At 43.6% G+C, this 24,111-nt stretch overlaps 1 protein-coding gene and 1 long non-coding RNA gene across 3 annotated transcripts in view; one reads left to right on the forward strand and one right to left on the reverse strand.

Moving 5' to 3' along the window:
- Positions 1–7,797, reverse strand: part of TTC9 (tetratricopeptide repeat domain 9) — a 28,579-nt gene extending 20,782 nt beyond the window's left edge. The window contains exon 1 of the mRNA XM_054635139.2: positions 7,047–7,797. Coding sequence (XP_054491114.1) covers positions 7,047–7,413 — 367 coding nt within the window. The 5' untranslated portion in view covers positions 7,414–7,797. The remainder of the gene's footprint in view (positions 1–7,046) is intronic.
- Positions 7,798–8,613: 816 nt separating this feature from the next.
- LOC143694359 (uncharacterized) lies at positions 8,614–23,614 on the forward strand. 2 transcript variants are annotated; one of them, XR_013182793.1, is made up of 4 exons: positions 8,614–10,929; positions 11,396–11,515; positions 12,035–12,174; positions 23,479–23,614. It is a non-coding gene; the product is annotated as an uncharacterized LOC143694359 (long non-coding RNA). The 2 variants fall into 2 exon arrangements; XR_013182794.1 differs by lacking the exon at positions 23,479–23,614 and adding an exon at positions 15,301–16,746.
- Positions 23,615–24,111: the final 497 nt, after the last annotated feature.

Genomic DNA, 24,111 nt, shown 5'->3' on the forward strand with positions numbered 1-24,111 from the left:
GTGTGTCAAGAATTTTGGAAAGTGGGGAAAATGGGGCAGATTTTGAAGTTAAGATCATGACATCAGTCATTGCCTAGTAATAGATGAGTTCTGGCATGTCAAGCTATGACAGCTAAAGACCACTGCTCCCAGCTGCCACTTTTGCCATAGATTATCAGAGAAAAACATGACTGTGCCTAAACCATTTCCATGAACTGTCTTAGTGCTGTTTGTGGCAGTGTCCTAAACTCCAAATGGCTATCCTGAGATTGATTTTTCTGCTCCAGCCCCACATTCAATGGTTACCATTTTCAGCTGCATAGGCAAGTGTAGAAAACCACTACTACCACCTATTAGCTTCACTCAAGTAAGTGTGCCCCAGCTGGAGTTATGTTCAGCAATTCCAGCAAAGCTTCCACAAACTGCACTGACTCTACAATCATTGTTAGAGAGAACAGAATAGTAGCACTCCATGCCACTATAAGATTTACCTGCATTCATCCATCAATGTCCTGAGGCTACTGTTTGCCATCCAAGATGCAGTGCAGAAATGAACAAAAGGAGAGAGATTCCTCAGCAGCCATTAGTAACACCTTTCTAGTCAATGATAGTTAATTCTGACTTTTTTTCCAAGCATTTTTAACCCTCAATATTAGTCACTGGTATGGTCATCTGAGTAAGCTGAAACCAGAATTTATAGCAGTTGTCTCCCTTCCCTATCAATTTCTCATCCATGAAGCAAGAGAACAAATAAATAGTCAGTAATTTTTCTCAAAAGTTTATTACGTATCTTCTCCCTTTCTTCATTTTATTTCCTCCATTTCACAGTCCTTTGTATGTTACTTTCTGAGACACAACACAATGGCAAGAAGCTAGCAACATTTAGACCTCCCCTTTTATTTACACGGTATACTTTTACTGTTTCTTTCCTCACAGCAGCTCCTTTACCGTCCTAAAATCCTAATGTGTGAACTCCTGATGATCCTCCATTCTTGGAATATCTGTAGCAATGGCAGAGGACAGTGACAAGGAACTTGGGATGTGCTGCTGAACTGATATGCAGTTCTGAGAGAGGCTGGAGAAAGAGGCCTGGAGCTGGGTTAGACATTTCTGGGCCTGAGCCCAAGTGAACAGCAAGAAGAGAAGGATGTTCCACCTGCTGAACCACTCAGAAGTGGCCCAGCTCCCAGAAAAGGTGGTAACAATGGACCTCATGGGTATATTTACCAATTGACTGGGACCCAGATTTAACACTAGGTTTTACTGAACCAGCTGAACCATCTTCAGCACAGCACTGATGGAAACCTGTGGAGGTGTAAGAGGCAGTGACTCATTGCATAACTCTTGCTGAAGGAAACTCTAGGACAACATTTCAGAAGAGGATGGAGTAAAGCTGGAAAGATGTGCTACTACAGAACTCAGAAAACAGCAGTGTTCTCATGGTGGAAAACAAGCAGTACTCTTAGGTAAACAAATTAACCATTCTGTTCTTGGAGAGCTTTGTGATTTTCGGTATCTCCTGATTCATCTCCCATAGTAAGCTGTTGCTAAACTTTGAGGGATCTCAGGTCATCAAGACTGCAGCTCCTCTGGACAGTGTGGCCAGGCAATCTATACCTTCTCAGTTCTTTGTTTCAGGCTTATGCTGACAAGGTCAGCTGGGATAGGCTTCTCCTCATGCAAAGGGAATTAAACTTGAGGTAGAACTGGCTGCAAAAAAACCTGCAACCCACAGAGCCTTAAGTTTTGAAAAAGCCTGGGATAAATAGTGACATATATGGAGAAAAACACATCTGCCTCAGCAAGAGATGGTCTCAGACACATATCACTTAAACCAAGGTTGGTGGCAGCTTGCTATCCTTTCTCTTCCCTCCCTCACGCCCCCCTGGCATCTGGATGTATTTCCATCCCACCCTTCCAAAGCACAAGAAACTCCATGAACAGGGGAGATCTTTGTTATCCTAAATAAAAAGGAATAGGTGAATACTGAGTATTTCTAAAGAGAAATTCGTGACAATAGCTTTAAATTCCACATCTTTCTTAAATACATGTCAGAGTTTGGGCCTATCACTAAAAAACCACACACAGTCATTGGTGTTTATTCTCTGCTGCAGTTGCACCTCCCTGGAGCAGTAATTGCATCAGTCCTGTAAAACAAGGAGCTTCCAAGCATTTCAGGCTGGTCAGATGTATCTAAAACAAGAGTGTCAGGAAACACCCCCTACCAAGAAGTGAAAATGCAGACCACATCCTGCTGCTCTGTTTGCTGCTGCCCCTCTTTCCCACTGTATGGCATCCTTATAGAGGGTGTTTTTGTTGATGCAGTAGATTAAAAAAACCATCACATCAAGCAACAATCCAAGACTGCTTTAACACCCACAGCACCATGTGTCCTGGTAGAGTGTGTACTTGCTAACGGCTATATACTTGGATGGGCTTTTAGCAGAAACTCCTTTTGACGTCTCCTAGTGGGTGGTCAGTGGAAAGTTTTACCAGCTTTTCTCGAGTTTAGTTACATTTTTACTTGGATTACGTATTATAAGTATTTGTGTTTGGATTTCTCACCGGAAATACTCACAGAAGACCACGCAACTGATGGTAATTGGAAGTAGTACCTACACCCCAGCCTGAGGATGCTAGAAGGTTGCTATGCTGCTGGAAGTGTCATGTTCTGTGGGATTGTCACTATGACCTTCACATAGCCATTGAAATGGTACCAGTGCAAATTTCTGCCAGTGTAAGAAGCCAAACATCATTTTCCAGACTGAGATGTATCTAGGAGAGCTAAATTTTTAATACTCTTCCAGGCATTTGTGCCCTCCTGCCAAGACTCCTATAGTCTGAATGGGAATACAAACACTCTACACCTACTTTACATTCATGTAATTAACAGCTTTACAGTACTCCCAGGAGGTCAAAAATGCAGATGGATAAACTGAAGTTTACAAAAGATTTGGTGAACATAATACAACTGGTTAGCACAGAGGGAGGATTAGCAAGCAGATCCCCCAGTGCCACTTGTCATCCCCAGATCTCTCTCTGGTTCTGTTTCTCCTGCCAGAATTAGCTCTAGAATTTCTGCATGCTTAGGAAAATCAGCAGAGGTTTGCTTATCACACTGCAACATTCCCTCACTAGAAAAGCTTAAAACTGTGCTTACCCTTAGCATTTTGCTGCTCTGGAATGACTAGGACTTGTTTCTTTCTGCAGAGTAGACAGAGTGCTTTTAATCCTGTAAACTTTTAGGCAGTAATGGTGGCATAAAATAATCATTGCATTCAGTGGTTGCATTTGTAGTTGATAAATGACCCCCATCTGCATGCAGTACATAAAGCATTTGAGCTTCTTCTAGATCAAATATGCTGTATGAGTGGAAGGGAGATCAAGACCTGAGGTGTATTTGGCCAGTTTACTTTTCCACAAGCATTCTTTGTACATCCATCTGTTTTTTAAAAAAACATAAACCACTAACTTGTAGAAAACTCAGCTGAATGCACCCATCAGGATGCAATCGTGGTCCTTGTTCTTTATTTTTCAACAGGGCTGAGAGAGGCAAAAAGAGGTCAAATGACTTCCTCAAGGTCAGAGACCGCCAGTGAGTCATAAAGAAAGGACTGTTTGCATTACAACCCTGCATTCATTCCGGAAGGCTCTATGCTGCTGGTAGGCTTTTGTCTTTGCCTACCCTAGCAATTTCTGGGAGCCTTGGCCATGCTGCTGCTCTTGCCTCTGGTGACATTCATCAGAATGACTTGTGGTAAAATGACGGGGTATTGGCAGGCCCATGCAAGAACGCAGCAGCACAGTTGTGAAGGGCAGTCCCTTTAAGGCAAAACTCTTGGAGCTTAAAATGAAGCCCAGCTAGCAGCTTAGTGAAAGAAACATGAGCAGCTCTGCCAATGGCAAGTTCTGAAAATCCTTGGCTGATTAAAAATAGTAATTTTTAAAAATCACAAGAACTTAAGACCCAGCAGATCTGGGATCCTTTGAAATGGGCTAAATAGTTTAGGCTGTGGGTGTACCTCACAGCTCTACAACAGCAGACCTTGGAAAACACACCAAATATTGGGGGGCATTTAATAAATATGTGAGCTGGCCACCCCATCTTACAGTAGAATCGCCTGTTGAAGGTGGTCTACAAAACTAGTGGACCTAAACAAGAATCTGTGTGCATATCTCTGCCTAAATTTACCTTCAGCAGGCAATGACAGGCACTGAAAACCATTTAGTATTTGCCCACATGTGCCTACTCATGCAGTTGGTCAGATTTTAAAAAAAGCCAAACTAACAACACCAGCCTTTACCCATGAGATCACACAAAATCCCCTCTGGGTTTATTTCTCACCTATGTGTATATTTACCTATAGCTGATGCTCCCCTCTGACTCTCATGCTGCATCTAAACAAGTCAATGTGTGTGTGCATCTGTAGCCGTGATGCAAAGCATCTCTGACAGGTGGATGTGTGGTGCCCACATGAAAAACGGCAGTGCAAAAGCAAGGTGGGCTTCTTAAATGCCAGGCTTAGAGAGTAAGCGGAGGTGCTAAAAGAACTTGATAATAAGGACACCCAGATGACAGCTGGTAATGCTACCGGCTATACTTCAGAGCTAAGTGAAAAGCTGCCTTCTCCAGAGTTAACATGTACTGCTGTTATGATTTCTGCACTATACAGATTTATTTATTTTAGAAACAGCTCTAGGCAGCCAGCAGTGCTCAGAAGCAAAACTCCCTGCATCTCCTCTGCTCCCCATGTCAAGTAACACTGATTTCAGCTGTAACAGTACGTGCTGGTGCCTCTGCTAGAGCCCATGGCGTAAAGGAACTGGTGTCTTCTGCTGCATCACACTTAGAAAATGAAGTCTCACTGCTGCATGTCTTGAAGCTGCTATTAGAAATATATACTAATTACTGTTACATTTGTGAGGAAACTCCCTCTCCTCTCTTCCTTTCTCTTTCAATGTGAATTCACTGATCTTCCTGCTAGAATGGGAGCTCTGTGACTAGGAATAAAAACACTGCAATTCCAGTTTAACTGCACACTCCCCTCTCCAGCATGCAGGGCATTTCTTTAAAATTGCTTGCAGATAGCTCAGCAGACACACACAAAGCTGTGCATTTCTGAGACAAGTGCTGTTCTCTGCTTTGTGCATGCCATCTACTGAAAACATGTGACAACCGCCTGTGCAAAATGACAGCTTGACCTGCTGTGAGGTTATCCCAGGAAAAGTACTGCTTCTAAGTCCAGGGTTAATTATACTTACCTCCTCCTGTGTTCATACTGGTTAAATTTAGAAAAAGATCTGTTCATATTTAGGATAAAGATGGAGAATGTTTCTCACACCAATTGCTACTGATGACAAGATCAAATACAACCAACAGTGACAAAAATTCCTTGCACAAACATGAAACTGTAAAAAAGTGAGCTGGACAATGACAATGACACAGGACAACTCCATCAGCAGGAGTCAAGCCATTTCTAGCAAGTGGAACTTGTGTACTGGCAGAAAGTGCCTCAGAAGCAAATTCCATTTCTCTCTCCCACTTCATTTACCATCTACCTACCACATCTCATTTGTATCTAACAGAGATAGTGCCTGTGAGCCCTTTTTCAAGCCCAGGAGCTCACCAAGCTATATTGTTCAGAGTATTGTGGGTTCTTTGTGTAACCCTGCCAATCTAAATGATCCTTGCCAAATACAATCAATGGATATTAATAAACCTGTGAACAGAAATTTGTAGAGAGACAAAATTACATCTGTGCAATTAGGGTATCACTCTGAAATCTCACTTGCCTCTCTACCTACAAGATTTCAATAGGCTTTTGAAGGAAGAGTATTTGGAAACATGATGAAAAGGAGCTAAATTGTGCTCCCTATTTCATCCCAAAAGGCGTGTTGAATGTAAGAGATTGGCATGCATTATGACGAGGGGATGCTGGCTCAGTGTTTCAAACCATTCACTTTATACTGCATCTTTTCTAGCACTAGAGAACAGGAAACAAAGCTAACAAACTCTGTCTAGAAAGCCAAAAGCTAATGTCCTAATTTGCACCATTTTTACCCCCAAGGACATGAAGGGTGATGAGTGACCCTTCATCCTTCTGCAAAACAGCAGAGCTTTTTTAATGCTATTATTTTGTGTATCTTGTCCAAGTTATGAATGCTCTCTTCCCTGTATGTACCTGGGCACAAGTTTTTGTTGTAGAGATGCTTTCAGGTTTGGAAAGAAAAAAACCATGTGCTGCTGGGGACCAAAAATAACATCTGATCCTGCACTTGTTTGGATAAAGCTTCTTGAAGTCAACAGGAGTTCTGTTTCTGTAATGACTTCAGAATCAGACTACAAAGTAGTTAAACCCCCCACCACTCCTCTCCATCTTCCTGCAGCACTTCTAAACAGATGGCAAGGAGCAAAGGGAGGCATGATCAAATGTCTACTGACCACAGTGATGACTGGAAGCTAGCGAAAAGCCAGGACTGTATTGGCTTTCAACTTTCAGTGCTAAGGAGCCAAAAAATTCTTTTTATATCTGGTAGAACTATTTGGAGGTATTGCAGTTGCGCCCAAACCCTTCCCCTTCCTTACATCAAATGTGGTTGGAGTCCGTCTCTCTGTAATACCATTAATTACAGGCTCCAGAGCCGGAGCTGCGGCGAAGGGACTGAAGGACATCGCGGGCTGAGGGCACAGCGCAGCAGGCAATCTTGGCCATTTCACAAACCACGATTTCTGTCAGCCGGAGCGCCCCACGCACGCACCGCCGCCCTGCCACCTGTCTCCAGGGGCAAGAGGGCACGGATTCATCGGGGGCGGATGGAGCCGCCCGGGAGAAGGGCTGGGGGTCGCGGGCGAGCCCGAGCGCCAGATGCGGCCGTGCGCCCCCTCCCCAGCGCTGCCCGAGCAACGCGGCTGTGCCCAGCGGGAGCGCGGACGCGAAAATGGAAGCCAGCGGAAGGGAAGAGATGCGGTGAGCGGAGCGGGGCGGCAGCGCTGCTCTGCGGAGGGGGAGGGAGGTGTGCGCGGCGCAGGTGGGGACCCGCCGCCCCCCGCCCGCGGCCCCGCTGACCTGCCAGGCTGTTGTAGCAGTCAACCTCGATGGCCTCCACCGCCTGCCGCTGCTCCTCGCTCAGCCCCGCCGCCGCGGCGGCGGCGGGAGGGCGCTGCCCGGCCGGCTCCTGGCTCAGCAGCAGCAGCAGAGCCTTCAGCTCCAGCAGGGCGCGGTGGTACTTGCCGATGGCCTCCCGGAATTTCTTGTCCTTGTAGCACTGCGCCCCTTCGCTCTTGAAATCCAGCGCCCGTCCGATGAGCTCGCCCGGCTCGGCGCTGCCCGCCGCCGCCGCCCGCGGCTGGGCACCGCCGGTGGGGCCGTGCCCATCGCCCGCCCCGCGGCCGCCGGCGTTCAGCTTGCCCGCCGCCGGGCTCGCCCTCTCCATGGCCGCGCCGCCGCCCGGCTCCCGCGCCGCCCTACGCGGGCGATGCCGCGGCGCCCGCCGCCGCGCTCCCGGCCTTGCCCCCGCGCCGCTCCGCGGCTCCGCCGCTCGCTCCCATCCTCCGGCGGCCGCCGCTCCTCCTCCCTCGCCCCGCCGCCCGCGGGGCGCCCGCCTCCGCCCGCCCCCGCCGCCCGCCGCGGGCACCGCCGCCCCCCGCTCCGCTGCGACCCCTGCCCAGCCCAGTGCGGCGCGGCGGGGGCGAGCCTCGGGCGTGGGGATGCGCCGGCTCCGCTCACCGCTCACCGCTCACCGCTCACCTCACCGGCCCGGCAAGGGGCGAGCGTACGCCGGGACCCTCAGCGCCCCGGACTGGCTGAGCCCACAGACCCCTGCCCTCCGTCCTGCTCTCCCTGAGACTGAGCTCACTCCAGCCCCCACAGCCGTCTCCCTTCTGCCCTCCTGTCCCTTGCCCTCCCGTAGCTGAGGGTATCGCCTCCCTGTCGGCAGGCTGGGATTCCACCTCCTCCATTCCCCTCCTCATCCCCGTTTCCCAGCTCCATCTCGTCTCCCAGATCCCACCAGTGGCCATTCACCATGAACACCTGTTCAGGGTCCCTCGAAGTGTTTCGGTGTGTATACTCTGTATCACTGGGCAAAGAAGTGCCAGACCATGAAATTTCCTGTGTGCTCTGCATCAGAGCAGCAGAAGACAAGGACCAGTAACTGCCCTGGCACCAGTAACTCAGGGACTTTGATTTTCCTGAAACAGATTTTCCTATGTGCTGCTGAAAAATTGGTCGATGCTCATTGATGCCTAGAACATGTCCTGGTTTGGGGGTATCAGTGGAGAGTGACTCTCCTGCTGCAGACCAACAGCAGAAAAACTGTGTGGAGCATGAGGCATTGTTTTGTTAGGCCTAACACCATGTCTGCATTGGATATTAGAATAGTTGGATGTATTTAGGTGTATTGTTGTGCCAAGATATTTTGTAGGTCTTACCACGTGCTTAAAAACTAGAGGATGGATGAAAAAACCACAGTGTATTTTTTTTTTCTCAATAATATATTGGAATGGGTATTTTCATTACCCATGCAACTGTTACATGATAAGGCTGCAGCTGTGGTGCAATGTGTTCAAGCTTCTCTCTGCAACCATGAGAACATTTTAAAATGGAGACGAGTTTTTCTTTGGGGTATGTACAGCCTACTGTGGTGGCTTGTGGTGTTGCAGTGCTGGACCAACTGGGATAGCTGTGTGGCATAGCTCCATGTAAAGGTATTAATGCAGGTCTGGGACCAGTAGTTGGATAATTCCTTATTAGCAGGGCCAATGAGTTGTGCTTTATGCATTGGTAATGTTAGTCCCTGCTGCTAAGTTTCTGGACCTTGCTGAGGTTGTGGTCACAGCGTAGGACAGACACTCATCTACTCACTTGAATCCAAAAGCCAGAGCCACAAGGAGAAGCAAATAGCATCACACTGATTGTGATAGAAATACAATTTTGAAAATGCTTTCACAAGGGAAAATATAGCTAAGGCATTCAGCAGTGATTACATGATTTCAAGTGCTTTCATTTCCAGGTGCCCTACTATCTACATCTTCAAGAAATCTTACTTTATGAAAATAGATGCTCAGCATTTTCAGGTACCTCAAGCCAAGAGTGAGATAAATTACTTACAAATCCTGCTCAAAGTACATGTGATCTAAAATCAGGAAATCCTGGGGGGCGGGTGTGGTGGTGGTAGATATTAGTCACAGTAGCTAGAGTGGAATTGATGTGTGGAACCTAAATATTAAGGAAGGAACATTCCTGTTGGGACATTGTTTTAATCTGTCTGCTAGTCATATTACACAAAATAAGTTTAAGTCATTTCAGAGGTTTCATTGTACCATTATTGATTGCAGCTTGGGAGAATTCACAAGGACAACATATATCTCTTGTGCTGGAACGCTGACTTTGCCAGAGGAAAGGAGATTGCCACAGAGGATTAATTGCTGAGATCTGAGCAGCTGCAGAAGCTATTGAAGAAGGAACTGTTTTCTTGGAGGGTGATGTAGCAAAGTGACATTGGGAGTAGTTGCTTCCCTTTTTCAGCATTTGCTTGAGCGCATGGAATTACATGGCATAGGGGGCACTGAGACATAAGTGACTTTTTCTCCTCTTCCACCCCCTCTGCTTAAGGGATCTTTGCGATTTCTTCCTTTGGTTACAGATCAACAGTGGTAGTCTGAAACAAGCTATGAAAAGTGCAAGTTTTCTTACAGAAGAGTTTGGCAGTGGCCACTGGCATTATGGGTGCAGATCTGGTCAGAAATGGTCACAGAATAGTGATAAAACTGGGTGGTCCTTGCATTAGGAAATATACTGAATCCCAAATTCTGCCTAAGCACCCAAATGAGTTTTCCACCTTGTAGTTCTTGCAGAAATGTCCAAACTCTCTTCCTGACATTGCTGGTGCCTATAAGGATGAATGCCGCAAGCTTGTAAATCCCAAAACAGACCATAACAGAAATGTCGGAATGGTTGCTGTTTATTTGCCAGCTTAGACCCTTTGTTGATAGCAAAGAGTATCCCTCAGCTGAGAGCTGGATCTCTCAGCGAGAGAATTCAAACCTGCCATAAGATGTGCAGGATGACTGGCAAAGGTCAGTTTAGTCCACCAGATCCTTCTTCCTGGAGAGGAGTTAAGTAGTGTTGGCTGTACTAAAATATTTAGGAAACATCACACAGACATAGGTCACCACACTGACCACAGCATAAGGGACTGCTTTTGTTTGTTTTTTTGCTTTTCAAGAGGAATGTTTTGCTTGGAGGAAAACATGAGAAGCTGTCACCTTTCCAAGACGGACAAGATTTGTGCTTGAGAGATACCTCACATTTCATTTAACATATGATGTGATATTCAGGTCTAGATTTCAGCTGTCTCAGGCCCACTAGACTCCCCATACAGTCTTGCCAGTGGTCAACACCTTTAGTAATATTCAGCTTGAAAACATGACAGGAACCTGAAAGCATCAGAAAGAGTTAGTTTATATTGATGCACTGAACTGTGAAATAAAGCATACATACATTCAGATAAAATGAAGCCAGTTTGCAGTCATTACCTGTGTGCCATGAGATGAGGTCATGGTATTGGTCAGTATTAGCTATTGTGCCTGTCTTTAGCCCAATGGTGAGGGATTTTCTGACCATAGAAGCAGAACACACTTATCTCTCCCATTCTGTAATAGATGGGGTGTACCTGTCTATCTGGATGCCCCCAGGTGCTGTGAGTATCCAAAACTGCCTGAGTGTGCCTGTCTCTCCTCCTCTGCACTGAGGTTTCCTTAGCATGTTCCAAAAGCATACACTTGCATTGCTTAATTATTATTAATAGTAGTATTATGCAGAGGCCACATGCTTCATAGGATATTTTAGGATCTGTGACTCACTAAACCATAATTTCCTGTTCACAGGTTACCTGAAGAAAATTGTCTTTTTGGCGTCCTATTCTTGGCTGGAAGATGTGGGGGAAATGGTAAATATTGTGAAAAATACTGGATTTTACATATCTGTGAGCTGTCCCAGCCTTCCTCCAGGTACAATTGCTTCTGCCTGCACCTAAGACAATTAATTTACAGGTATATGGAACAGATTCTCTGCATTTCAGGATACTTCAGTAAGGAAATTGGAAAGGTTCCTGGGACAGTTGAGGAGGCTGGGCACTTGGTCTCTGGTGGGGCATGGAAAAGCTGGAGAATCTTTCCAATGAAGAGAGGCTGAGGGAGTTGGGGTTGTTCAGCCTGGAGAAAAGAAGGCTTGGAGGGAGGGACTTTATTGTAGCCTTTCAGTACCTAAAGGGGGCTAGAAGAGAGTTGGAGAGGGACTTTTAACAAGGGCAGGTAGTGTTATGACATGGGGGGATGGCTTCAAACTGAAAGAGAGTAGATTTATTGGACATAAAGAGGACTTTTTTTTTTTTTTTTTTTTATGTGGGGGGTGAGGCACAAGAACAGATTGCCCAGAGAAGCTTCTAGAGTACACATCCCTAGGAGTGTTAAAGGCCAAGCTGGATGGAGCCTTGAGCAACATGGGCTAGTGGAAGTTGTCCATGCCCATGGCAGGTAGGTTGGAACATGGTGATCTTTAAGGTTACTTCCAACCCAAACCATTCTATGATTTTTCTAGATGGATGTGAATCCACTGTAGCATTTATGCTGTTAGGTGAGCTTTTTATAAATTGGAACTCTAAAGGTTGCTATGAGGAAGCAAGTTTATATATATTGAAACCAGGTATCAATTTGGAAAACAGTATAGCATGTAAGACCTCAGTCCACTTTTTGTGCATTCATTCATGTTGATGGGACTGTTGGCCATGTGAGAGTTGTTTCATCAAATCCTTCCTGCCAAAGCACAAGCCTCACCTATTTCCTATTGTGATGAAAATGGTGTCAATCCTCTGTGAACAGAAGAGCTCCCTCATTGCCTTAATTCAACTGCAGAATTTTCAAACAGCAGCAATCTTCCAGCATATGCAGCTGCTGCTGCTGCTACAGTCTGTCACCAGCTTAGTCAATCATCCATTATTTATTTCCAAACTGTATGTAAAGCTCTGCAGCATAGCCTTTTATGTCCATATACAGGGAAAAGAAGAGAAAGAACTTCTGAAAGGCCAGGAGAACAAAAACAGAGAAGCCTCTGAAATCCTTTGTTGGGGAAATTTTCTTATGTAGTTGTATCCAAGGAAGAGAGGAAAGGGAAATAAAATCACCTTTAACAGCAGGTAACACCTTGGTACAAATATCTGTGATCTCTCTATATCATTTGTTGCAGTCAAAAATTCCTTTTTAAAGATGAGATCCTTTGTTTACAAGTGTCCATCAAATGCAACACGCTTAGAGAGTATTGTGCATGTCTTCTTCTACAGTCTGCATTCTGTGTTGGGTCAGTTCATCCTGCAGGCTGTTTGATGCCTGCTGACTGCCTGGTTGAGAATGGTTAATCAGGACTACAATGAATCTCCCAGGAATAGTATACAATCAAGGAAGAATAGCCCACAGAAATGTTTGCAGACAAATAAGAGAGTCTCCATGACAAGCTGTTGCACGTGTGTGTATATGACCAGCATCTTTGTCACAAAAAATGCTTGCTGACAATCCTAAGAGGTTAAACAGAGCAGCTGTTCAGAATTAAAACAACTGTTCCAAGTTCTGGTTTTAGCATTCTGGATTATTTCCTTCTTTTAAATAAATGTGGTAACAAATTGCTTACTAAGAAGTTTGCCCATGAACCCAGGACAGGTCAAATCACAACAATTTAGCACCATTCCCAGTGTTTCATTTTGCACTTTAATTAAAAGTAGTACTCTGATTTGTAGAACAATCATACTGGAAGGAAATGGTGCAAAAAAAAAAAGTTTGAAAAACACTTTTAACCTCTTAATGTCAGCTGCTGACATCCCATCTACAGGCTACAGCTATAATCTCTCAAGTGAACTCCAGTGTCCTAGGTAGCTCTTGCACTTTACTCAGGCTGGACAAAAAAACCAGCAGCAATGTTGATTCCTCTGTTGTGTGTGAAAAAGAGTAGCTCTGGAAAAAATCACATCCAGATCTTGCTTATCAGACGGATATTGAGAACCACAAAACAGGAACTCCTATATCTTTTAGCCCTCATTCTTCCTCTAGCTTATCTTCCAGCATCCAAAGCTGTCCTGATTCTGGAGGCCCATCTACACTGGGCAAAGGGGTGTGGTGTGAGGTTTTTGAGTTAGCATTGACCTAGATCTGACTTGAGAACAGTGCTTTTTCTGAGACCCTAAGGAAGCAGACCCTCACTCCACTGTCAGTCGCTACTGCCCCAGGAAGACTTACAGAACTGCCTAATGCCACAGCACAGCATTACGGGCTCAAGTTACTGCATATCAGCTGTTCCACCAGCCTGGCAGGGTGCCTGTTCCAACCCTCCATGGAGGTGAAGGCACTCATTCCCGTAATGCTGAAAGACTGCATATTGAGCAGCATTAGTGGGGAATAAGAGACTTCATAGAAGCAGTTACTGCAGGTCTGTTCATGTCTGGCATCCTCCTACTGCCCAGGTAAATGGCACATAGTTCAATGTTAGTAAAGATCACTTAACTCCAAGTGACCAGGTGACACTTGGTGTTCAGACCTGTACAGGAGTACAAAATAAGTCAACTCAGGTTTCAGTCTAATGAGAGTGTATGTTCAGTATGTGAGTGTAACTGGAAACTGAATTACTGAACAATACAAAAAAGAATCCTAAAATGCACTGACTCCCCATGAACTTTGAATTGCTGGTACTCTGAAGAGAAACGCCATCCAATGGTCACCAGTAGTAAAGCATGCTCAGTTTGTGTTTCCACATTAGGACTGTTGCCTAGTCTTTACACCATGCTTATATCTTCAGGATCACGCAGTGATTGCAACTGCATTCCAAGATAAGTGCATATTTATCATGCCCATTACCTAAAGAGCTCACACCAGCACCCTTGGGTTCAACTTGCACATACAGCTGTAAATCATAGAGCTGAATTCTTCCATGGTATCATAAAGGCACACATCAAAAGTGCATCTAACTACCTCTAAGCTGGAAAAACCCTCTGTCTCTTAGTTTTGTGGCTTAGTCTTTTTTATGAGATTAAAAATGACACATGGGAGCAAATAGAAATGCTTGTGCTTCTAATTGCTTGCTGTGTGTGAGACACAGCTATTCCCAACTTCCGCTGTACTGCAAGAGGAGAACTACGAGCAGTAATTTTACAGAGCAAGCAGACCTGCTAGAGAAGTGTCTGCCTTTTTAAAATCTGGTCTGGCAGTGTGCAAAGGAGTTAAGATCTCACAACAAACAGAGTTGTCTGCAAAGTTCCAAATTTGGCAATTTCTTTGAAAACCAGGGCTTACAAGAATTGTCTTGCATTGCCCATCCATTTTCATTGTCTTATGTCATGACACAGTCTTCACTAAGGTAATGGTTCAATGCCAACTAACTTTGTCATTCCTGAGGGGTAGCAAACCTTGGCCTCTTGGTAGGCTCTTTCTCTGCTAGACATACTTGATTGGGCTGATGTCAAAGAGAGAGTTTGTGCTGTTTTCCTGTCTGGTCTCAAAAGTTCCTGCAAATTGTTGATGATTATTAGAATGGCCTCTGAGGAGAAACAGGCTATTTCAGGAAGTGTGGCTGATGATACAGTAAATGGTACTGTCCCCTAAGAGAGCACTTAGCCACTCTGTTGGCAGACTGGCAAGCCCTGCAGCTCAGATAGCTGTGCTATCCTTGGAAGAGAGGTGAGACAAAGGTGTTTTATGGTCCTGACCTTTCACATGCCTGTCCTGTTATTGAGTTTGAAGGGTAAACTGCAGGGCCTGGGTCAAATTTCAGTGTAAATGCATTTGTACTTGCTTTTCCAGTTGGATGTAGTTATTCTGCTTCTCTCTCTCTCCTAATATGCTGAGTGTGTTGCAATGCACAGCTAAGCAGATGGCTCACTTCATCCTAGAGGCAGATCCATTTCTGAGCACGGGAATACTTGTATCTAAAGAAGTGCTCAAATGAAACCATTTGAGTAAAAGCTGCATGGAGATAGTTAAGCTCATTTACCACATATATGGGTGATTTGCTTACAAGAAAAAGGAAGAAAAACTATAAAAGAGGAATGCTTCTTCCTGTATCTCCAACATTTGTCCTGCAGCATATGGGGTTTTCCTGAGGATGTGCATTCCCAGATTTCCTACAAACAAATTTGTGAGGTCTGGTGAGCACAAAGCCTCAGGCAGTGTGGTCACAGACTCACCATCTGTGTGCAATCCCAGTAGCATCAGCCCTGCAGTTTACGTGAAGTTCTCCTCTTTCAAATTTTTTTACAAAAATGGTTCTTTTCCCTATCCAGACTGCTTTCCAGGCCAGGCCTCATCTTCCAGAACACTGCAGTGGTGGAAGGTGGCCAGCATTGTGTGGTATCAGTATAACTGTGTGTATACTGAGAGCTTAAATCAACGTTGAGTGAGGAAACATCATTGCTTCACCCTACAAAGAGAAGAGAAATTCTAATGGATCTTGATGTGTGAAAGACTTTCAAACTCATTTAGTTGGGCCATGTAATATTGCCAATGTAAGGTCTCAAGTGTGGACACGTAGAGATTAGTACTATCCCTATTTAATCGAAGCTCACTGAGGAGTTCATTTCACTGCAGAAAATTTATTTAGTGGTTCCTGAAACACACTGTCATTGCATTGGTAGGCTGTTTGAAAGGTATTTCTTTCCCCATAAGCTGTCATGCACAGCTTACATTAATGATATTGCCCTGAGGAGAGTCAGATGAGCAATCCTTATGGACCTACTTGTCTGTGGACACCTGTCACAATAATTTCTTAGCCCTGAGCAGGAGGAGTGTCATGGCAGCTCAGGAAATAAAGATTTCTTTGTGTTGAGGAGACTGAATAGAATCAAAATTGACTATTTTCCTCCAAAATGAAAATATCTGTATTAATATGTATCTTTTTAAATTACTCACTGACTGTGCCTCTACTTGATTTTTTGATTGCATGTCCTGCCAACTAACTACCCAATGACTGCAGTATCCTCACTTCATTTAATTCTTAACCCACTGGTTTTCAAGTAAGTATGGTTTGTTTATGAGGATCAGCCTAGGTTAATCTCTCATTGGGCTGTTGCCTTCCTTCATAAAGTTGTACAATTATTTGACTGTTTTCATCACAGTTTTAGGCTTAAACATACCAGTACTAAAAAATGCAGGGTAGTTAGAATAATAAGCTATGCTTGACCTTATTAGCAAGATTGCTTATTCTGTACTGGGAGGCTTTAGGAATTTTGTAAATTGTACTGAATAAATTTGATTAAAGAGAACTGTGGAACAGATAAACATGTGCATTTAAAAAATGAAATTTATATAGAAAGAGAAATATGGGATGAATGCAGCTTTCTATGTCTACTTTTATAAATGTTCAAAAACAGAGGAGACATTTGATCTGCCATAAAAGCCAGTATGCATGAGAAAGTAGAAAACCCATGAGCAACACAAAAATTCAGGCTACTGCTTCTGTGTCCTTGATACTCACCTGAGAATCAGTTTGGAGTGATCAATTATTCTGCCCAGAATAGAGTCCAAGGTTTCATCTCGAAGGCTAGTAAGTCATTAGCCATATAATGTTCCTCTCCACTCACCCTTCCTTTTTAGGAAGGAAAAACAACAGTGAGTTGAATAGATGGATAATATGGATGGAAAATATACTCCAGTATTCCTGGAGCTAAAATCTGGAAGATACTGATTTCACCACAGGTCTGATAGTAGATTTACAAAGGCAAGAAAACTCATTTAACCTACCCTTCCTTAAATTCAAATCTTGTTATGACTTGGAATTAAAAAAAATAAAATAGAGATTTGGTAAGTGTCAGACACTAAACAAGGATTATTTTGGAGCTGTACAGCTGTATAAGACTGTATAACTTGGTAAGGCTTAAGCTGTCCTGTCTCAGTACAAAGCCCCAGCTGATTATGTAAGGACATTTCCTGCTGGGCAGAAATGCAATTTCCCACAGATGCAATTTTTTACAGATGCAGCACTCTACATGTGAACAAAACACTTTGCTGCTGATTTGTCCCATACTGGGGAAGCCCATCCTGGAGAAACAGCCCTATTGATGAAGGGTGATCATTGCCTTGCCTTATGTTTTTTTCCCTTGGACAACAGTATACGCTTCATGGCACTGAATCAAGCTGTGAAGGACAGTCATGTGGTGTATGCTGATGGCAAATGTAAATTTTTGACAGATTTGTAGGTCATACAGTTTGTCTGTATTCATCTCCTGATGTTCCTATTACCATTATTTATCACTGCATTATGATAGCCTCTGAGTCCCAGTGCAGCCCCACTGTGCTAAGTACTATAGAAAGACATTCCTGCCTTTGCTGGTTTGGCTTCACTCCAGTAGATCAGCTATATTAATGTATCTCCTGCCTTGCTACTCTAATTTTTTCCTGTTCAACAAAAGGAATGTTTAAAACACTGGGGAGAAGAGACTGGAGGAATGATCAAATAAGATAATTTGATTTTTAATCCATAAGCATCCTTGGTCTACTCTCTATTGCACCAATAGAAAAAACATGACTAGTTCTTTGCTGGATGTGCAAATACCCCAGCAAATACCATGTTCTGTAAGTTGCCACATATCTGCTGACTTAGTATGATCTGCAAAGTAAAGAGGTGTTATGGCACTTTCCGTTATACAGACAAGGCTCTGGTGTCAGTGTGGGTTCATCACTTGTTTGGAGCAGATGCTGAATCTCTGTGATGTGAGCTTAATTAATATAACCTACTCTTTTCCACCAAAGCCTGGTGCAAAGTATTTACAGCTGGCTCACTCTTGGCTGATGTTGTTGAGAGAATATCCCAGATGGAGGATTCTAACATGTGCAAATATGTCCTGGACAGTGCCCTCCTGCTAAGCTACTTGGTACCAGCTTTGCACATCCTGAGCTCAGGGTCTCAAGTACAGGCTCTGGAAGTTTCTGTGAAGTGGCATAGCAGCTCTAAAACAGTCTGTGATGATGGACAGTGCAGCACCAGCATGATGGGCTGATACTGTTCTGATACCCAAGGGATCTACCTTGCTTCTTTGGGACCCTAATGAATCAAAGTATAAGATAACCTGTATTTGGATAGGGAAATCTGTAATTTTTAAATGTGGCCTGTGATAGGAATTTTGTTAATCCTGCAGAAGAAGGGATAGATCCCCCTGAGAGTGGGATTTCTCTATAAATTGTAGATATCAGAGCCCATGTTGATCACCAATTCACTAGTAATTTCCTGCTCCATAGAGGACCTTGCACCTTAGAGGCTATAGGGCAACAAAGTGAAGCCTATAATGATGCTCTCTGCATCCACTTCTGAAGGCAAGGGAAAAAGAACACACACTTTCTCAGCCACATTTGCAGTGACCAAGGAAATGCCCTCTCTGGAAATACCTTGATCAGACTAAGCAGTTAAAAGGCCACGTAGCTGTTGAGATGAAAGGCCCCCATAAACTCATGCCACCTCTATCAAACTGGGTATGTTGCCTTTCCTCTCTCCAGAACAGTGTCCTGCCTTTGATATATGCAGTATTATCCAGCAGGGAAGCAACATTTTATTATAGATCATTTTTCACAGGCCCAGCAAATAGGTCAGGTTGCCCACCTTAGACATGAGCGTAAAATTCCTGTTCGCTCTGGACCCAGGGATGAGCAGCCCTGGCTGTGCAGCCATTACCTGGACTCAACGCTTGGGCCACTTGCCTGCATTCAACTTTGGATAGTGTGGAGGCACTAGAAGAAGAACAATGCAGCCAGGATGGAAATAAAATGTTTTTTTCAGTACCTGTTGAAGTGGGGACACATAAAACTTCTCTGAAGGAAGCAAAGGTATTAGAGTTAACAGGCAACCAACACCAGTAAAAAGACAGCAGGGAAAAAGAACTCCAATTAAGGACCTGCCCAGCCCATTGGGTACCTGAGAAGTATGCACACTAAGATTTATTGGTAGGTGAGGATATCTGTTTTAGAGAGATGGAAAGTGCAGAGAAAAAGCATTTGTGCCTCAATGGACAGAGCAGAAATGAAAATTCTTCACTAAGTGAAACAGACCCCTTTTAGCATCATGAGGCCTGTGGTTGTTGAAGCAGAGATACTGCTAGACAGTTTCGTAATGTTCTGCCACCATTGCTGCTTGATGGATTTTGTAGCTCTGTCCAATCTTGAAATATAGAAATTAAGTGTTTCTTTTCACTTCCTGATCTGGTCAGCCTGTCCATGTTTTGCATCCTCCCACTGGGAAGCACAGGGCTCACTGCCAAACTGAAGCCCTCTGTTTTTCAGTAGCAAATACATTAAATCAGGAAAATAAATCTTGATTTCTTCATCAGACTAGAGAGACTCTATTTTATTAAATAACTCTTTCAGATCAGGCAAGTGCCTGACTTAATAAAAATCAAAGACTATGCAATTTGGCCATATTTGGGGTTACAATGCACAGTAAAATGATGGCATTCAAAGCTTACTGAGAGGTATCTACCAAACACTAAGGCTGTGGTGCATTCCAGAGATTGGGAATATTAGATTGCTAGACATGTGCAATAAACAGAATGTATGGTGAGAAGATTGTTTTGCTTTTTTCCCCTTCCCTGTCTTGGGCAAGCCTTCAGTGTCAGCAGACTCTGTTTGCTTGTTGGCAGTGACTGGACCACAGCTGTACTCCAGGGCCCTGCTCTGCCCTTTGGAAACTTGGGGGGAAATAAAACATTGGTTGACTAACCAGTCAACAGCTAACATCCAGCTAACAAATGGACACAAGTAGAGCTGTGTGGGAGGGAGGCCATGCTCCAGAATTGCCTGACAGCTTCATCTGCCTCTCGCTGGATATTGGCCTGCATGTGACCTGTGAAGCTCTGGGGACATGGGGCAGTTTCTGCTTCTCCCACCAGTCCCCTCAGGGAGATCCAACACCTGTAGATTGTACTTGCTGCATCCTTCTTTGTCACGGGCTTTTGTGTTGACAAAGCCAATGCAGCAGCAGAGATGGTAAGGTCAGAGTTGTCTGCAGAGACACAAAAGTCAGCAGCTGCAGTTGCTGGTTTTGATACATGATCATATGCAAGATGACATCGTTTGTGCTCCTTTGCTTGGAAGCTCATTTCCCCTCCTGCCTGCAGTTGTTAGCAGCCATGTGGCATCCTGACATTTCATCTTTATTAACTTCTTGACATCTTTATTAACTATCTTGACAGATAGCCTTTTGGGGCTTACTGGGAGATTAATTGTTTTCAGGAAGCTTTTAGACTGTTAGCAAGGTTTCATATTTTCTTTCCCCATTCTTTCAAACAGGAGACTCTAATAAAGCGCTATGAGACGTATTTAAATGCTCTGAGGATGCCAGGAACATTACTCCTAGTGTCCCCCTGTCCCCCAGTTCCTCTGCTCTTTGCAGCCCAGAGCTGAAAACAACAAGGGATGGGGGGCGGGGGGGGGGAAGGGGGGCGACACAGCTTCGAGAAGGACACTGGCTGCAGCCATCATTGCAGCCACTTTAGTTAGATTTTCCCAGTGGCATTTTTCCAGGGGGAAAAAAAAAGAGCTTACAAGCCTGGCTATTTTTTTTATAGTCAATGCATGTGATTAGCAGTATTTATAAAAACTGTGCAGAAAACAGCATCTCAGGAAAAGGAAAAGAACATGCAGATGCACTGAGCGAAAGGAGAAATTAACAGACTTTGAAGTCAGCAAAAGTGCCTGATTAAGGATTTAAAAATCAGAATTTTGCAATTTGGCTGTGCTGTGGGTTTCTAAAGCATAATGTAGTGATGGCTTTTGAGGCCTATGGAAGCTATTTTGTAAATGACTGCATGTGTAATGCCATCTGAAGATACCAGCAACATAAGTGTTTTCAGGATGGAAAGAGAGAAACTTCAGAAGCGAAAATGTAAAAACAGAATATGGGTGATGAACTCATGACAGCCCCCTCAAACATTTCCTTTCCCTCCTTTCACATTTTGTCATTTCAGCATTTTCTTTGCATTGCCCATACATTTCTCTTTCTGGTTTGTTTACATGTGTTTTCCTCAAGCCATGAGATAAGGATTTAAAGGAATATTTTCCCATTCCTATTTATTACAAACCAGTAGCAAATTGCTCATTTCATAAGTAATTCAAGCCCAGCAATTTTTCATTAGCAGAAGAATTTAAATTTCCCTTGTGCTTCATTGCAGAACTAGATTTAACAGAACATAGAATGGGACTTGGAGATATTTACTATTAATCTGTGAGTTCAAATGCAGGTGGGCAGAATCTGAGGTGCTGTGATGATATCCTTGTTCAGGAGCCTCTGTTGTGTTTTGGTAACCACCCAGAGTTTAATGATAAGGCTTGATAAACAATACAGTTCACCTGATGGCATATAGCTAGCTTATTTGTTCAGTCTCTGCAGACTGTTAGAAATGTGCACAGAGATGGTTTTCCATCCTTTTTTAGATGTAGTCCTCTCAGTTTAGCTGTGCTTATTCATAACTATAAAGGGACTCCTTGGTAGTCTCCCTGCTGTACACAAAACGTGGCTTGGAGGACTCAGTGATAACAATCCTGCATCCACTAGAGATAGCAAACATTGTAAATTAGGGACAGTCTCTTCTGTTACACATAGGGGAGCATAGTAGCATGAGATTCCTCATTAGCTCTGACCATAGAAATACAGAAAAATAATCCATTGCAGGGAGAGTGACACTAAATGACACTTGAACACCAGGACTTGAAAAGGTGTCAGTTTTTATACAAGTGTTTTATGTATTTTTAAAGCACACATATAGAATGAATATATCTAAATATTCATTGCTTAAGGTGCCTTTCTCTGACATCAAAAGCTGTGTGCATAAATTCCTGATTTTATGTGATAGCTTTCATTATCTCTCCATCTGTCTGGAGGGACAGAACTCCAATGCTCATTAGGACTCTCCCTTTAGAGGAAGCCAGGTGAAAAAGCTCTCGTCTTTTATGCTATAGTAGAAGGTGAAAATGTTACCAGATTAACAATTCTTTCCAGCAGTGCTTTGGCTAGTCTCACCATGCAATTGAAAATTCATTGTAAGCAATCAAGCCCCATTATTTCCCAACCAGTAATCTTTATTTTTCAGCCCCTTGCTCATCTGAAGACATGCTTGCTAAGGAGAGGTGCAGAGTCAGCAGGAAAGATGGGCAACATGAATGATTAAAATAGAGGTCAAGTTTACATTTGCTACTGGAAATAAATGGTTTGCACAAAAATATAATGAAACAGGGCATCAGAGATGCTCCAGAAGGACAGCTGTTATGTCTGGTGGCATTTTTCCCTCCAGGAGGATTGCTCATGACAGCATCATAGAGGTATTTGGTTTAGAATGGCAACCTATCGTAGTATGATTTTGAAACATTCTGGTGTGGATAACACTAGAGAAATGTGTTTGGCAAAGGTAGAAACTGCTAACCAGTAGCAGCTAACAAATGAATGGATCTGCAGTGTGCACACATGAGAATTACCTCATGGAAAAGAACATATTACACAAAATATTATCTCAGTGACAAAGACAAGGACCTAGGAATCATGAAATTGAAAAATTAAGGTTAGATTCAATTTTTAATCTATTTTAATCTATTTAATGCTATTAAATGATACCAAGTACTCTGTTTTCATGGCTTTCTTCTGAATTCGGTATTACAGTTGGACAGTGCATTTCTGTTCAGTACTTTTTCTTCCACTGCTCAATCCTTTTTATTTATTTTTACTTATTTTGCCAATTAAACAAATCTTTTGAAAAAAGATTCATTTTCTCAGAACACTTAACCTCCCAGCCTCATATTTTTGCAGATATTATTAAATTTATTTTCATTACCCACTCAGAGCCAAGGGCCCTGTTATCACCTTGTAGAGATGCAGCTGTGAGACACTGAGATTACAAAAATCTTATCTTGAATAATAAACTGTGAGAGATTTTAGAGACCTTAACTTCTCAGTGTGCAGAGAATTACAAAACACAAAGCACGACCAGTATTACTTTATTTGTATTGAGGGTTCAGCACCTCTATGAATCTTGAGTCTGAAAAAACTTCAATAATCTAATCCATGACTATACTACTGGCAAGACTAGAGTCCAGTTTTCCAAACCAGCATTTTTCTGTCTGACCTTGTCACTTTCTGTAACCTTCGCTTGGTACCTTCACATCTTTCAACACCTGAAACATGTAAAGCAAGTGTTTTGCAGGCACCTCTTCTTGACAGAAAACAATCCAAGAATATTCACAAATGATACAGTGACTTTAACATATTGAATGAGATAGGAATCCTGGAGGGAAAAAAATAAAAGACCATGTGGTTTTGCAATTACAGTCTGTCTCCTAATGCATTAGTATGAGAGGACTGAATAGGGAGCAAATAAGCAGCATGATCTCTCTTTTGCTCTAACTTCTTGATTGCTCTCGTACAATAATAATATTCCTTTCCCGTACTTCATACACAGTAAAGTACTTCCTCTACTTTTTTCACACAGGCCTCTAATGGAAGGGCAAGAGATTCCATCACCAATTATGATCATGTTCCATCAGCAAGGTGATAACTCCAGGCTCTCCTGGACTCTGCTACTGCCAGCAAGGGGGTGGCTGATCTTGGCAGCAAAGGCTCAGGCAGGGTAAGTCCCTGGAGGTACAACTAGCATGACACAGGTATTGGACACTCTGTACAGCAGATTGGTAGACTGTAGTTGTCAATCTAAATAAGGAGCTTATTAATCTTCAGGTTTTTGTATATTCCTCCACCCAACGAGTGTTGTTCTTCACTCTATAAATGACTGATGACTGACGATTTCACTTAAGAGCCAAAATGCCAAGGACCATACCTCAGGACTGGGACCATAACAACTATTATGCCCACATGGCCAACTAAATTAGGGCTACCCCAGCGAGCTCAAGCTGGATAGATGTGATGCTGAGCAGCAACCCGTGGCCCATATCTCTTTCACTTTGAAAGTGACCGGCAAATACCAGCAGGCCAAGGTCAGGTGAAAACGACTGCAAAACCCTGATATCTCCCCTTTTGAGCAAACAGCTCTGAACGAGCATGTCGATTTTCGGCACTGGCGCCGTCGTTCTGGTTATGCACCACTCAGGCGAACCGAAGTTCACTG

The sequence above is a fragment of the Agelaius phoeniceus genome, chromosome 6, assembly GCF_051311805.1.
Source record: "Agelaius phoeniceus isolate bAgePho1 chromosome 6, bAgePho1.hap1, whole genome shotgun sequence".
NCBI classification, from domain to species: Eukaryota; Metazoa; Chordata; class Aves; order Passeriformes; family Icteridae; genus Agelaius; species Agelaius phoeniceus.